General features: G+C 41.8%; 1 protein-coding gene across 4 annotated transcripts in view; it reads right to left on the reverse strand.

Annotated features, from left to right (window-relative positions):
• Positions 1-2402: 2402 nt before the first annotated feature.
• The window catches only part of LOC112218757 (EF-hand calcium-binding domain-containing protein 4B), a 33243-nt gene continuing 19089 nt past the window's right edge, over positions 2403-16556 (reverse strand). For 2 of the 4 annotated variants that reach the window (XM_024379872.2, XM_024379871.2), the window contains exons 7-18: positions 16400-16495; positions 15194-15381; positions 14621-14692; positions 14031-14079; positions 13745-13830; positions 11590-11941; positions 10662-10794; positions 9306-9387; positions 5345-5459; positions 3783-3884; positions 3214-3290; positions 2403-2735 (exon numbers count right to left, since the gene is read on the reverse strand). In XM_024379872.2, coding sequence (XP_024235640.1) covers positions 2648-2735; positions 3214-3290; positions 3783-3884; positions 5345-5459; positions 9306-9387; positions 10662-10794; positions 11590-11941; positions 13745-13830; positions 14031-14079; positions 14621-14692; positions 15194-15381; positions 16400-16495 — 1440 coding nt within the window. In that variant the 3' untranslated portion in view covers positions 2403-2647. Of the gene's footprint in view, positions 2736-3213; positions 3291-3782; positions 3885-5344; positions 5460-8617; positions 8926-9305; positions 9388-10661; positions 10795-11589; positions 11942-13744; positions 13831-14030; positions 14080-14620; positions 14693-15193; positions 15382-16399; positions 16496-16556 lie in introns of those variants that run through there. The other 2 variants (XR_002948660.2, XM_024379873.2) reach the window with 2 other exon arrangements.

Below are 16556 nucleotides of genomic sequence, written 5' to 3' on the forward strand. Positions count from 1 at the left end.
TGTCTCATAGGTATCGATTGGAAGCTAAATGACTGTACTGTACGAGTGCAGTGATGGTGTACATTACAATATGTTATATTTACAACACATTCCCAGCTGGAGCACAAGAATTTGTTCAAGAATACTTGGTGCTATATCAACTTTTATAGAATTATGAGAAATGTTTTGGCAAGTCCACAAAAAGACAAAGAGATCTGGTTATGGACAAGGCATATCACTTGGCAAGATTGAGCAAACAACTGCAGTTCAATAGACAACTCTTTCATATAAATAACACTTTAAATTACATAAAAATGACATAAAAAAGCCAAATAGTGGTGACAGTTTGCATGCAAGCGCTTTGATAGAGGTACAGTTTGGCAGAGCTCTACTACCGTCCACTGTCATTGCAAAGGCATTTCTATACACATAGTTGACTTCTGGACAATCATCCCCACATACAACAGTAAACCTTATTACGTTTGAGAGAGGCTAATCTATTAACCAAATTGATCTGAGATAAATAGAGTCAATCTGACAAAATAATATTAACTCTTCTTTACTGTTGGAAATGTTCAATTGGTTCTGAACAAAATCCCCATTTCACAAATTGTCTAAAACCTAACCCAGCCATAAACAAAGGTTTACATTAACTATTTCATTTTTATACAGGATATAACTGTTGGTTTTGGCTTAGCTGGTTGAAAATACATTGTAATTATTAGGAACATACATCTATATGATATTTTAATAGTAAAATACTGTCTTTTTTTATTTCATTCTATTCACCAATGGTAGTGTCAGCCCATAGTCTGGCTCTTTCGTGGTGTGAAGTGCTAAGATAACATCTGAAAGAGAGCTGTTTTAAAAGCCACAGACTCATGAAAAAAGGTGTACACACTACATGTGGAGAGGGAGAGTTAGAGAGAGAGACAGATCGAAAGAGGTACAGTTGAAGTCGGAAGTTTACATACACTTAGGTTGGAGTCATTAAAACTAGTTTTTCAACCACTCCACACATTTCTTGTTAACAAACTATCGTTTTGGCAAGTCGGTTAGGACATCTACTTTGTGCATGACAAGTAATTTTTAAAACAATTGTTTACAGATTATTTCACTTATAATTCACTGTATCACAATTCCAGTGGGCCAAAAGTTTAAATACACTACGTTGACTGTGCCTTTAAACAACTTGGATAATTCCAGAAAATGATGTCATGGCTTTAGAAGCTTCTGATAGGCTAAATGACACCATTGGAGTCAATTGAAGGTGTACCTGTGGATGTATTTCAAGGCCTACCTTCAAACTCAGTGCCTCTGCTTGACATCATGTGAAAATCAAAAGAAATCAGCCAAATCCTCAAAAGAAATTGTAGACCTCCACAATTTCCAAATGCCTGAAGGTACCAACGTTCATCTGTACAAACAATAGTACGCCAGTATAAACACCATGGGACCACGCAGCCATCATACCCATCAGGAAGGAGACACGTTCTGTCTCCTAGAGATGAATGTACTTTGGTGCGAAAAGTGCAAATCAATCCCAGAACAACAGCAAAGGACCTTGTGAAGATGCTGGAGCAAACAGGTATAAAAGTATCTATATCCACAGTAAAACGAGTTGTATATCGACATAACCTGAAAGGCCGCTCTGCAAGGAAGAAGCCACTGCTCCAAAACCGCCATAAAAAAGCCAGACTATGGTTTGTAACTGCACATGGGGACAAAGATCATACTTTTTGGAGAAATGTCCTCTGGTCTGATGAAACAAAAATAGAATTGTTTGGCCATCGTTATGTTTGGAGGAAAAAGGGGGAGGCTTGCAAGCCAAAGAACACCATCTCAACCATGGAGCACGGGGGTGGCAGCATCATGTTGTGGGGGTGCTTTGCTGCAAGAGGGACTGGTGCACTTCACAAAATAGATGGCATCATGTGTCAGGAATATTATGTGGAAATATTGAGGCAACATCTCAAGACATCAATCAGGAAGTTAAAGCTTGGTCACAAATGGGTCTTCCAAATGGACAATGACCCCAAGCATACTTCCAAAGTTGTGGCAAAATGGCTTAAGGACAACAAAGTCAAGGTATTGGAATGGCCATCACAAAGCCCTGACCTCAATCCCATAGAACATTTGTGGGCAGAACTGAAAAAGCGTGTGCGAGCAAGGAGGCCTACAAACCTGACTCAGTTACACCAGCTCTGTCAGGAGGAATGGGCCAAAATGTACCCAACTTATTGTGGGAAGCTTGTGGAAGGCTACCCGAAACGTTTGACCCAAGTTAAAAAATTTAAAGGCAATGCTACCAAATACTAATTGAGTGCATGTAAACTTCTGACCCACTGGGAATGTGATGAAAGAAATAGAAGCTGAAATAAATCATTCAATCTACTATTATTCTGACATTTCACATTCTTAAAATAAAGTGGTGATCCTAACTGACCTAAGACAGGGAATTTTTACTTGGATTAAATGTCAGGGATTGTGAAAAACTGAGTTTAAATGTATTTGGCTACGGTGTATGTAAACTTCCGACTTCAACTCCATTGTGCTATAGATCCTTGAGTTCCTAAGGACCGGAGGTTAAAATGTACAGAACATCTGAACAGGTACACGTGAGTACACTATGGTGTTGTGAAGACAGTAACTAATAGCCATTAAGTTGCTAGCAGCAGGACCTCTTATTCTGTGAAGGGCTGTTTACCAGATGGATCGTCTTCTCTTTCTCTCTGTCCTCCTGCTCTTTCAGAATTCTAGGAGACACAGCAGAAGAGAGTTCACTCAGAAATGTGCCAGTCACACATGTACTTTAGGTTAATTGTTTATTATTGAGAGTGAGAACTCAACCTCTATTACAGTGACTTGACTAGAGAAGAAATTGCACACAATATAAGATTCTGATCCTATTATTGAAGTTCTAGGATAAATTCATGTACTACGTGTCTATAGTGTGTATTTAGGAATGATAAGATTGTTTTCTTAATCTTGCCGTGACACATTTGGCTTAATGTGAGTCACTGCAGACCGCATAAAGCCCAGTTTGGACTATGTCCAAGCAGACAGTTATTACATTTTTGGCCTGACAGTATTAATTTTGTTTTCCCGTCATATTTAGCCTTGTTAATTACTGGCCTAAAATAAAATGACAAATAGTGTTAAGACAATAGTAATGTGGAATAAGTAGGAATTATGTCCTGTTAAAAATCCCTCACAGCACTTTACGCAACTCACCTTGCCAAATTTACCATTGAGTCTACCACGTTTTGTCCAGAGCAAGCACTGCACTCATAGAAAATCAACTGGCAGTCCTGCAAAGGAGATTTGATAAGTCTTTACCAGACAAACATGAAGTCAATGGGATGTACAGAACAGCGCTGTGATTGGAAGCGGCTGTAGTAGGTCTATCAGTCTCCTCTCCCACACAGCCATCTCCTACCCCACACAGCCATCTCCTAGCCAGGCCTCTTTAGTAGCATTAAGGTGAACATCGTCTGGACTAATGGCCATAGGAGCAAAATGAAAAAGAAGAGCAGCTCTTGACTGATCTGAGGCACTTAGCAATTATCTATCACCATAGAAACTACATACCCAAAGAAAGGAAAAAGAAAACATAGATGAAAGAAGAATGTAGGAAGTAGAAAATAAATCCTGGGCCATATTAATAAGACCACATACGTCTTGTTAAAAAGCCTACATTTTTTGCTTTTACTTATTCAGTGAGAAGATCTGTGGGCACTGTGAAGCCTGTGGGTTGAAGACTGGACCATTAACAACGCCCAGAGAATGGCTGATAGACAGACCTTGGCTAATTTTTCACCCATTCTCGTCTGAACCTTCCGCTCACTCCCCTTGTCCATTTTGTTCCCCAGCAGCATGATGGGAATGTCCTCGCCAGCCCCCTCCTGTGAAGAGAGACAGAGATGATGGACACAGAGGCATTACATTAGGGCTAGATCTCTCTCTCTTTCAGGTAGTACATGACAAAGCTGGCTTTATCAGTATAGTGGACATGATGTACTCTGAACTGTGTCACCGAATGCGTAACGATATTGAATGGTAACATGTATCGTGCCTCTACAGATATCCAGTATGAACTTCAATAAGTGCCGCATTTGATCTGGTATTGTATATCAATGTTATGTAGGCATACAGTGAATGTGCTATTCAGCAGGAGGAGGCCCTCAGTGCGATCTACATTTCTATGAGCTACAGTGGCAAGAAAAAGTATGTGAACCCTTTGGAAATACCTGGATTTCTGCATAAATTGGTCATATAATGTGATCTGATCTTCATCTAGGTCATTCTGCGCTGTGTTCTTGCAGTCATCTTTGCAGGACGGCCACTCCTAGGGAGAGTAGCAACGGTGCTGAACTTTCTCCATTGATAGACAATTTGTCTTACCATGGTCTAATGAACATCAAGGCTTTTAGAGATACTTTTGTAACCCTTTCCAGCTTTATGCAAGTCAACAATTGTTCATCTGAGGTCTTGTGAGATATTTTGTTCGAAGCATGGTTCACTTCAGGCAATGCTTCTTGTGAATAGCTAACTCAAATGTTGTGAGTTTTTTATAGGGCAAGGCAGCTCTAACCAACATCTCCAATCTGGTCTCATTGATTGGACTCCAGGTTAGCTGACTCCTGACTCCAATTATCATTAGCCTAGGGGTTCACATACTTTTTCCAACTTTCTGTCAGGCGTGTGCGTACTTGTGGTGAAGTCAGATGCAGGAGAGCAGAGAATTGTGAATAGAAGTACACTTTATTACGGCAGTAGAGATATACAGATGGACGCAGCTGCCTCCAGCCAACAAGGCAAAGTGTATAGCGCACACCAATGTCGCACAACATAAATGTATAGCAATACAAAATAAGCTTCGCGAAAACACACGGAAAAGAACAAACGCTTAGCCTAGTGCGTACAACATGTAACACACAAAATAATTACACACAAAGACATGAGGGGGAACAGAGGAATAAATACATGTAGTGTGATTGGGGAATGCAAACCAGGTGTGAATGGAACAAGACAAAACCAATAGATAATTGAAGAATGGAGCGGCGATGGCTAGACAGCCGGTGACGTCGACAGCTGGACGCTGCTGGAACAAGGAGAGGAGCTGACTTCGGTGGAAGTCGTGACACCTACACTGTTTAAATGCTGTATTCAATATAGACAAGAAAAATACAACTTGTGTGTTATTTGTTTAAGCACACTATGTTTGTCTATTGTTGTGACTTAGATGAAGATCTGATCAAATTTGATGACCAATTTATGCAGAAATCCAGGTAATTCCAAAGGGTTCACATACTTTTTCTTGCCACTGTATGTCAGAGGTGAGCAGTGTTTGGGCACTTCCTACCTGTACACTGGTCAGCCACTGCCTCACCGCGGAAAAACTCTGCTCAGCAGTAATGTCATATATGACTACCACACCGTCAGCCTTGCGGAAGAACTGCTTGGTGATGCTGCGATACCTGAAATCAAATCAAATAGTATTCGTCATATGCTTCTTAAACAACAGGTGTAGACTAAGAGTGAAATTCTTACTAACGGGCCCTTCCCAACAATGCAGACAGAAGGAAAATAGAGAAATAAAAGCAAATACACAAAGAGTAACGATAACTTAGCTATATACACGAGGTACAAGGGTATTGTAGTCATTTAGCAGACACTCTTATCCAGAGTGACTTACAGGAGCAATAAGGGCACAGACCGATTTTTCACCTAGTCGGCTAAGGGATTCGAACAAGCGACCTTTCGGTTACTGGCCCAACGTTCTTAACCGCTAGGCTATCTGACGCCCCAGTACCAATATTGAGTCGATGTGCAGTGGTACGAGGTAATTTAGGTAGATATGTAAACTACCGTTCAAAAGTTTGGGGTCACTTAGAAATGTACTTGTTTTTGAAAGAAAAGCACATTTTTTGACCATTAAAATAACATTGAATTGATCAGAAATCCAGTGTAGACATTGTTAATGTTGTAAATGACTATTGTAGCCGAAAACGGCTGATTTTTTTCATGGAATATCTCCATAGGGGTACAGAGGCCCATTATCAGCAACCATCACTCCTGTGTTCCAATGGCACGTTGTGTTAGCTAATCCAAGTTGATCATTTTAAAAGGCTAATTGATCATTAGGCAGGGAGCTCAGCCCAGTGATGTACTGGTCAGTATGCACTACCCTCTGTAATGCCTTGTGGTCAGATGTCAAGCAGTTGCCATTCCAAGCAGTGATGCAGCCAATCAAGATGCTCTCAATGGTGCAGCTGAGGGCCCATGACAAATCTTTTCAGCCTCCCAAGGGGGAAGAGGCATTGTTGTGCCCTCTTCACAACTGTGTTGCTGTGTGTGGACCATAAGAGATCCTTAGTGGACACCAAGGAACTTGAAGATTTTAACCCACTCCACTACAGCCCCATCGATTTGAATGTGGGTGTGCTTGGCCCTCTGTTTCGTGTAGTCCACGATTAGCTCCTTTGTCTTGCTGAAGTTGAGGGACAGGTTGTTGTCATGGCACCATACTGCCAGGTCTCTGACCTCCTCCCTATAGGCTGTCTCTTCGTCATCGGTGATCAGGCCTACCACCGTTGTGTCGTCTGCAAACTTAATGATGGTGTTGGAGTTGTGCGCGGCCACACAGTTGTGGGAGTACAGGAGGGGACTAAGCACGTGTTGAGGGTCTGCATGGCGGATGTGTTGTTGCCTAACCTCACCACCTAGGGTTGGTCTGTCAGGAAGTCCAGAACCCAGTGCACAGGGCAGAGTTCAGAACCAGGGCCCTGAGCTTCGTGATGATGAGCTTGGAGGGTACTACGGTGTTGAAGGCTGAGCTGTATTCAATGGAATGCATTCTTACATAGGTATTCCACTTGTCCAGATGGGATAGGGCAGTGTGGAGTGTAATTGAGACTTCGTCATCAGAGGATTTGTTAGGGCGGTATGCGAATTGGAGTGGGTCCAGGGTGTCAAGATGATGGTGTTGATGTGAGCCATGACCAGCCTTTCACATCATTTCATGGCTACAAATGTGAGTGCCACGGTGCATAAGTCATTGAGACAGGTTACTTTGGCGTTCTGGGGCACAGGGACTATGGTGGTCTGCTTGAAACATGTAGGTATTACAGACTGGGTCAGGGAGAGGTTGAAAATGTCAGTGAACACACTTGCCAGCTGCTCTGAGTAATTAATCTGGTCCTGCGGCCTAGTGAATGTTAACCTGTTTAATAAAGGTCTTACTCACATCGGCTACGGAGAACGCGATCACACAGTCATCTGGAATGGCTGGTGCTCTCATGCATGGATCAGTGTTGCTTGCCTCGAAGTGAGCATAGAAGGCAATCAGCTCATCTGGTAGGCTTGCGTCACTGGGCAGCTCGTAGCTGGGTTTCCCTTTGTAATCCATGATAGTTTGCCAGCCCTGCCACATCCGACGAGCGTCAGAGCTGATGTAGCAAGATTTGATCTTAGTCCTGTATTGACGTTTTGCCTGTTTGATGGTTCGTCAATGTCGTTAATGCACATATTAATGAAGCCGGTGTCTGATGTGGTACAATCCTCAATGCCGTTGGATGAATGGCGGAACATATTCCACTCTGTGTTAGCGAAACAGTCCTGTGTCTTAGCATCTGCTTCATTGGACCACTTCTGTATTAAGCACGTCACTGGTACTTTATTTGAGTTTTTGCTTGTAAGCATGAATCAGGAGGATATAGTTATGGTGAGGGAGAGATTTATATGCGTTTCTGTGTGTGGAGTAAAGATGATCTATAGTTTTTTTTCACCTCTCGTTGCACAGGTGACATGCTGGTAGAAATTAGGTTGGACGGATTTCAGTTTACCTGCATTAAAATCACAGGCCCCTAGGAGCGCCGCTTCTGGATGAGCATTTTTCTGTTTGCTTATGGCCCCTATACAGCTCATTGAGTGCAGTCTTAGTGCCAGCATCGGTTTGTGATTCTAAAAAGACAGCTATGAAAAATATAGATTAAAACTATCTTGGCAAATAGTATGGTCTATATATAGCTTATCATTAGGTATTCTAACTCAGGTGAGCAGAACCTTGAGATGGCACACCAGCTGTTGTTAACAAAGAGACACCTCCCCTCTTGAGATTACCTGATGCTGCTGTTCTGTCCTGCCGATGCATGGAAAAACCAGCTAGATGTACACTGGGTGTACAAAACATTAGGAACACCTTCTCTTTCCATGACTGACCAGGTGAAAGCTACGATCCCTTATTGATGTCACCGTTTAAATCCACTTCAATTAGTGTAGATGAAGGGTAGGATTTTTAAGCTTTGCAACATGGATTGTGTAGGTGTGCCATTCAGAGGATGAACAGGCAAGACAAAAGATTTAAGTGCCTTTGAACTGGGTATGGTAGTAGGTGCCAGGCACACCGGTTTGAGTGTGTCAAGAATTGCAACGCTACTGGGTTTTTCACCCTTTACAGTTTCCTGTGCGTAACAAGAATGGTCCCCCACCCAAAGGACATCCAGCCAACTGTGGGAAGCATTGGAGTCAACATGGGCAGCATCCATGTGGAACGCTTTCGACACCTTGTAGAGTCCATGCCAACGAATTGAGGCTGTTCTGAGGGCAAAAGGGGGTGTTCCTAATGTTTCGTACACTCAATGTATATTATCCATGACCTTGTTCAGCCACAACTCTGAGAAACATAAGATATTACAGTTATTCAGGTCCCGTTGATAGGATAGTCTTGAACAGAGCTCGTCCAGTTTGTTCTCTATTGAGTGTAGAGGCGGTTTATGTACTCGCCAATGTAGTTTTGTCAGGGTGCCGGCATGCCAGCCTCTCTTTTCTCTGGGATTATGGTCTGGTCCGGGATGAGCAGTATGTCCAGTGCCTACGACTTGTTGAAGTAGAAATCTTCATGCAAATCAAGGTTATTGATCGCTGTTCTGGTGTCCAGAAGCCCTTTTCGATCATAGGAAACGATGGCAGAAACATTATGTACAAAAAAAGTTACGATCAGCGCAAAAAAAACACTAAATAGTAGAATTGTTCAGGAGCCTGTAAAATGACTGCTATCTATTGCAGGACCATTCTGATAGTCCTCTCCTGAAGTGGTGGAGAAGGGAGTAATTGTAAGACTGAGAATTCCGCCATTTGTATTTTATCCTCATGCACAACATTAGATGTCATTTGATCTTTTAAAACTTTTGTCTCATTATTAAAATACTGACATTTAACCATAGTAGCAGTAGTGCGCCATACAGCCTAATTGCTTGTAGCAAAATAAAAGCTGCTGAGGCAAAAGGTTGAACATGTGTAAATCCACCCAGTAGAGTTCCCACCTCTCCTGTCCTGCTGTATCCCACATCTGCAGCACCACCTGGCTGTTGTCCACCCGTATCGTCTTCACACTGTAGTCTATGCCTGTTGATGATGCAGGACGGACAAGATAGCATTCATCTGATTTAAGTCACTTAGTCATTTACTATCTTTTGCCTTATAATCATATGTTGTCCCTGTAATTTTGTATCCATATTCATTTTCAAAAGCAAACAAGAAATGATTGGCATGTAATAAGATACAAAAATGATGAAAGGAACCAACAATTGATTTCCGGGCTAAATCTGGATAAAACAAGGAACTTCAAAGGATAACATGTGGAACTTTATATGGAAATGTTCTTCTGAGTTTCTGAAATGTTACTTATCCATTGATTATTCCAAATTGACTACATTTGTCCCCAGTGCTCAAATAGAAACGGAGGAACAACATGTTTTTTGTCAATGCTTTGCGTCACAATTGCGTCAACGGGAGTTGATCGGATATTGTATATTGTTCTAAAGGGACCACACAATTCAAAATCCATCTGACTTTCTCAACAACAACAAAAATACATTCTCCGAATCGTATGACTATTTTGAGAATCAAATGCTTCCAAACAGGGCCTAAATAGAGAGGATATTAAGAAATCTGGAGCTGTTTGTACCAGGCTGCAGAATGACAGGAGAGGAACACGTGTCTTCACAAGCTGTTTCATGTGGCACTGTTTGGTCTGCCCAGCTCTACTGGTTTAAAACTACAAGATCCCCAATACACTTACAGTGCACTTGATTCATGTATACAGAATGGTGCACTGACTTACGATGGGATTACACAGCACTATATGAGTGAAAAACAAAATTGAATTAAACCAATATAAAATGGTATGGTGAGTCATGACATAATTGAGTATGCTCTCAGTCACACACAGAACAAACTCGTTTTGGGTGTGCAACATTAACCTACAGTACAACAGAAAGGTCAATCGGAAGAATCCAAGTCATGGTCAGTGTGAGTCAAGTCAGTCAATATACAGCACCACAATATGGTTTCTCTGCTTATTAGGCTGTGGCCTATAAGTGCAAGATCAACACAACATAATCAGCTTTCCACAGTGTTAAACAATCAGCATCTTAAAGTGCTTAGTGAGTAAAGCCAGTGTGAGAGGGAGGGTGAGGTCAACCAGCCACAGGACTGGGCTCGGCTCTGAGTCGTGTTCATTAGGGCACACCGTAGCGAAACATTTTTCAACATGTAATAAAATGATTCTTCTACAACAATTCCAGGTAGTTCTGTTTCAGTTGGGTTTTGTTCCGTTGGTGCCTAATGAACACAACCCTGCTCTGCTGTAGAAAAGGAAGCCTGGAAAGGCCACTCACCGACGGTGGCAGAGGTGCCTGGGTAAAAGCAGTCATCACAGAACCGCCTGAGGAGAGAGGTCTTCCCCACACTGGAGTTGCCCACCAGGACGATCTTAAACAGGCGGTCTGGGGCCAACGCTGCACCCTCCTCCTGGAAACACAACACAGAGTGAAAGAGGGAGGTGTGTGTTAAGACTTCATATTATAAGTTTCATCCAACTCACTAACTCACTATGTACTCAAGTCTACTCTTCCTCAAGTAATTACCAGGATAATTCAGATGGCAAGTATCCAATTCGATATATACTGGGAGAGAGTACACTACAAACAACGACATGGCAACAAATATTCGAGCATTGAGCAGCATATTTGAACATATTATGAACACTGCATAATTAGCCCCCTAATTCCAAGAAACTCCACAACTATTATCCTATTATATTATTCTGTTATAATAAAACAAAGTTGCACAAAGTTCTTGAAATACATAGTAATTTTCTAAAATCGACAGTAAATCATGGAAACACTTTCAACAAACACTAATACAAGTAGCTAATCCTGTTTGTGAGGTTCACTGCGGGGTCAACTCACTCAAAGTGAGAAACCCAACACCTGTGACTGTTTTGTTCCTATCTCAGGTCTGGTCTGTTGGAAAAACAGAGCTTTGAGAACACACTGTGCTGTACATCCACCTACACTCCTCCCCCACACCTCTCTTTACGGGTTCAGGAGAACAAACAAAAACCTGGTGACCTACAAACAACCCTGGAGGGAAAATAATGTGAAAATGCTGAACAATCTCTTTCACTTCAAATGGAGGATAATTATGCCAAGCCAACTGAATCCTTCTAGTCTATTCAGTAGACGGACCACAATGTCTCTCCACATAATTTCATACCAACACTGATGTTGTGTCTCTATCTGAGCCCTGGTCCTACATGCTTACATTCCCCATAGTCTCCTTTCCGACAGGCTGGCCCCTGGGGGATGTAGGCATCTCTGTCTCTCTGGTGTCAACTGGCTGCTGCTGCCCCATCATTGGAGGAGAACTGGGAGGATTTATAGAGGTCATCTGTAGCTCTATGTGCTCTTCGTCCTCGGCCTCCTCATGCCACTCCCAGAGCTGAGTCTGGTAGTTATCCTGTAGGAGCTGGGGTAGGTGGTCCTCCTCTATGGAGATGATCCTCTGGAGGGGTCTGTGGAGGGGTCTGGAATCCACCACGTCCTCCAGGCTGTAGCCATTCACTCCACCTGGACTCTTCCTCTTAGATTGGGGGAGCACTACCTCCTCATCCTCACTGGAGAGACAGGGATGAGATGGAAATTGATAGGGAAATTGGCTCAAATGCTTTTTTTGGAGTACAATGGTATGGATGTAGAATGTGAATGGACTTACAGGCATTTGCATATATTAAGAACAATGTAAATACTGTACAGACACGTTCTACACAGAACTTAAACTGCAGCCCCATTGAGCAGCTTTCTGTCCAACATGTGAAATCTGTTTCATGTGCTTTATTTGGCTTTTTGCAATGCCACCTACTTAGAAAATATGAATCATTCACTATTAATAACTACAGTCATATTCATACTGAACAAGAGTGTATTGTAGGTGAATTGAACGTTTGTATCAATTAAGGCTTCCATAACAGCACCAGGCACTATCCATTCAATTTGTATTAACCTCTTGAGCTTATGGCGTTGGAGGAACATAGTAAACTGAAAATATTTTTTTCCAAAATTGCTAATATATGCATATAATAATAATTATTGAATAGAAAACACTCTAAAGTTTCTAAAACCGTTTAAATTATGTCTGTATGTAAGCAGAACTCTCAGGGCAGCCTTTCTCCCAAACTCTCTCTTGTCAAGAGAAAAAGGTCAACTTTGACGTCATCGCCCCCACCCTTCCCAGGCAGCTACCGATCTGGGAACAGTATGTATTTGTTCAGCGGATGTCTGCTTTCAATTGGCACGTTCATTGTTTGAATTTCGCGCTCCCTCATCCTTTGGCGGGCGAAAATGCCCGGTTCACTCTCACATACATGCACTCTATTGCGCGCGGCCGATTTGGGGAACGTTCTTTTCCAATAGACACCAGTTGAAGCCGGTTCGTTTGTTCGCGATGATCATTGTTTTACATGATAAAAACATCATTTTGCTCGATTCTGCACTTAGTTTGACCAGTTTAGTCAACATATAATATGTAATTTTGAAGTTTGATTGCGCAAGAGTGCGGGACCAGAAGGAGCAGAAGTTATTTTGGGTGCATTTCAGCTGAAGCTGTTAGCATATGCTAATACAAAGACGCACAAAACCAAACGATGTATTGGGTAAGTATGACTCCTTCTACGTCTTCTGATCGAAGAACATCAAAGGTAAGGGAATATTTATGTGGTTATTTTGGGTTTCTGTGGACTCCAAACGTAGAGGAGACACTGCTAATATCTGAGCGCCGACTCATAGCATAGACTAGTGAACGAATTCTGTAACGTTAAAAATAAATGTAACACAGCGGTTGTATTAAGAAGAAGTGTATCTTTGTAACTATATGTAGAACATGTATATTTAGTCATGTTTATTGCTTGTTATCTGACGTTATCTGTCCGAGCTATCATAATTTCTCCGGACATTTTGAGTAGCATTTTTGAAATGTCGTCATTGTAAACAGAGATTTATGGATATTAATGGCATATTATTGAAAAAAAAAAAATGTACTGTGTAACATGTAATATTACTGTCATCTGATGAAGATTTTCAAAAGGTTAGTGAATTATTTATTTTTTAATCCTACTTTTAAATTTTATATTTTCTGGGACAAAATGGCCGCCGCTTGCATTTTGTTTCGGTGGTGGTCTAATATAAATGTGTGCTATGTTTTCGCCGTAAAACATTTTAGAAATCTGACTTGCTGGGTAGATGAACAAGGTGTTTATCTTTCATTTGAGCTATTGGACTTGTGTAGGTGTGGAGGTTAAATATGTCTAAGAATATTTTTTCACATTTTGCGTTATGCTAATGAGCTTGAGCCGTAGTCACGATCCCGGATCCGGGATGGGTAGCATCAAGAGGTTAAAAGCCTTTCTAAGCAAATAGTATACCTAAAGGCCTTTCTGTCAAAGGGATTCAGAGTATTTGATCCAGGTCTCAGGTTGCAAGCAGGATTTTTAACAGTATTCCTCAGTTTCTGCAAAACAACAAAATAAAAACAAATTCATATGCAATTTGATTGAAAATGTTTTCTAGATTCCATGCTTTTCAAGGAATCATGTTTTTAGGTTAGTATCTATCAAACTTGATAGAGACAGACAGATACTGTAGATATATAGAAGGGGATTTCACAAAAAGAGAATGATTAATAAATACATTGCACATGTGTATACTTACTTGATAAGAGCACATGTCTCGCTCATCTCGTAAGTGCTTGTTCATTTCCCTGAAGATAATATAACAAGGAAGGGGTTCATTGCAACAGAAATACATACTTTCTAAGCACTTGTAAACTGGATGGTTGGAGCACTGAATGCTGATTGGCTAAAAGCCATGGTATACGAGACTGTATACCACAGGTATGGCAAAACATTTAGTTTTACTGTTCTAATTACATTTGTATGACTAATTTCCCACAGCTAAGGGCTGTTTCCAGGCACTCCGCTTTGCGTCGTGGTTAAGAACAGCCCTTAGCTGTGGTATATTGGCCATGTACCACACCCCTCGTGCCTCATGATTTAGTATAAAACAGCTTGAGGAGTTTGCCTGAGGTCAATGCGGTCTGTTGGATTGATGGCCTTGGTTTGTAGTGAATATAACATAACCTTCAGTATTGTACAGTATGATCATTGCTCCTTGATTTGGAGAGTAGTGGCTCTGAACTGATATACAGTAACCCACTGCCTCTCTCCTAGTGTGTGTGTGTGTGTGTGTGTGTGTGTGTGTGTGTGTGTGTGTGTGTTTGTCTGTTCCATCTCCACTTTTACCTCAGCAGGTCAAGTTGTTTCAGCAGGCTCGCTCGCTCCCTCTGCAATCCCTCTGTGACCCGGTACATCTCCCTGTGTTGGACAACAAATAGACATATTCATGTTATAATATCAGTATTTCATTAGGATCCCCATTAGCTAGCAGCTGTGACTCTTCCTGGGGTCCAAACAGAACATAAAACATGATATAATACAGAATATTAACAGACAAGTACATCACACAGACAGAACTACATCAACATAAATTTAGGTATAGAGGCTTTTATACATTTATGCCTTCATAATCATGTGATTTATAGATGCTACTGAACGCAAGTAGCGCCTATGACAGATGTTCCCAACTCCGGTCCTTGAGTACCCCAAACAGTACACATTTTTATTGTAGCCCTGGACAAGCAGACCTGATTCAACAAATTAGCAGGCCCTCAATGAGTTGAATCAGGTATGGTTGTACGGGGCTTTTGGGGTACTCAAGGAGGGGAGTTGGGAACCACTGGTCTAAGATGTGGACTCACAAGGAGAAACAAGCACCCAAACAGGATCAAAGACACAGCCAGCCATCCAGATACTTACATCTCCCTCTCCTGGTTCAGGTGTGAGGACTGCTCCTGCAGGAGGACCAGCTGCTCCTGGGCCAGGCTCAGCTCCTGACTGGTGTGCTCCAGCTCCTGGGCCAGCTCCTCATTGGTCTGCTTCAGTGCCACGTTCTCTACCTTGGTCACGTGTTGCTCGCTGTGCAGCTCCCGGCACTGATGCTCCCACTGGGTAGGGGACACGGTCACACAGAGGAGACAAGCAGAGGTGACAACACACAAAACAACACTACAGCCTAAAGCAGACGCACTACAATAACCTGCACTTCATTTCATTTATATCTGTGTTGAAGAATGGCAAGGCCAGTTGATCTGGGGTCACCATATCCCAGATGCTACTATGCAGTAACAATCATGGTCTGGGGTCTATGATTGGTAGAGTATGATCAATGTATTGATGAATCAAAGGATGAAACAAATTATATCTTCTAAACACATACTGGTCTGGTCTGACATGCATCCATTGAAGCCAGGGGTTGTGTGAGGACACGCAGATAAGGCTATTGTCTGAATGCAGCCTCAAACACTACTATCACTGTTCTAAATATATGTGTCACAACGGATCCAACACAACAACATAAGAGATGTTTTATCTAGCGACACTGATTAGGCTACCCAGCAAAGCGCCTGTATGCCTGCTCTACAGAGACGTGTTGGCACCATAGAAATAGAATATCTACAACGGACATTCCCAATCCAGTCAATGTTCTGCCATTCTATTTCTGGTTGGCAGAGAGGAATGTGGATGGTGCCAGGGAGATCTGAGTGAAGGCTTAGGTGACCTGGGCACAGTACAAATTAAGGCCTTGTTTCCTTTTATAAAGCAAATTAAGATGCACTGGTAAGACTCCTTTAGATTTGATTAATTCGTTTTAAAAGCTTCCGTGGAGTTCTGTTTTTGATAGTGTTATTGTTGCGTATTATCATCATTGCGTATTGTCATCATTTAATTTCCATTTGAGAGTAAGCTACAGACTCAGGGACAGCTCTTAGAGCTTCAAGTCTACTAATTTGGCTGGTCACAATTCATTCCAGATCAATCAGAGTTGATATTTCACATTGTTCAAAACACTTTCAGGAAAATGTGATTTAATAAATAATAATAATATGTTCTGTACAGTAGAATTCTATCCTTTACTTTGATGCCAGTGATGATCAATTTCTCATCATTGGTGTCCCGACTCACCCTCCTTTGTTTCTGGAAGATCTGATCCAGCTCCCTTTCCTTACTGGACAGCTGATGCTCCAGATCCTGACTCCTAGACAAGAAGTGCTCAGAGTCCTGCAGTGGAGAGTGAGAGTCAGTGTGAAACAGAGTCAGAGTCAGTGTGAGAGAAAGAGTG

Source organism: Oncorhynchus tshawytscha, linkage group LG19, assembly GCF_018296145.1.
Source record: "Oncorhynchus tshawytscha isolate Ot180627B linkage group LG19, Otsh_v2.0, whole genome shotgun sequence".
Classification (NCBI taxonomy): Eukaryota; Metazoa; Chordata; class Actinopteri; order Salmoniformes; family Salmonidae; genus Oncorhynchus; species Oncorhynchus tshawytscha.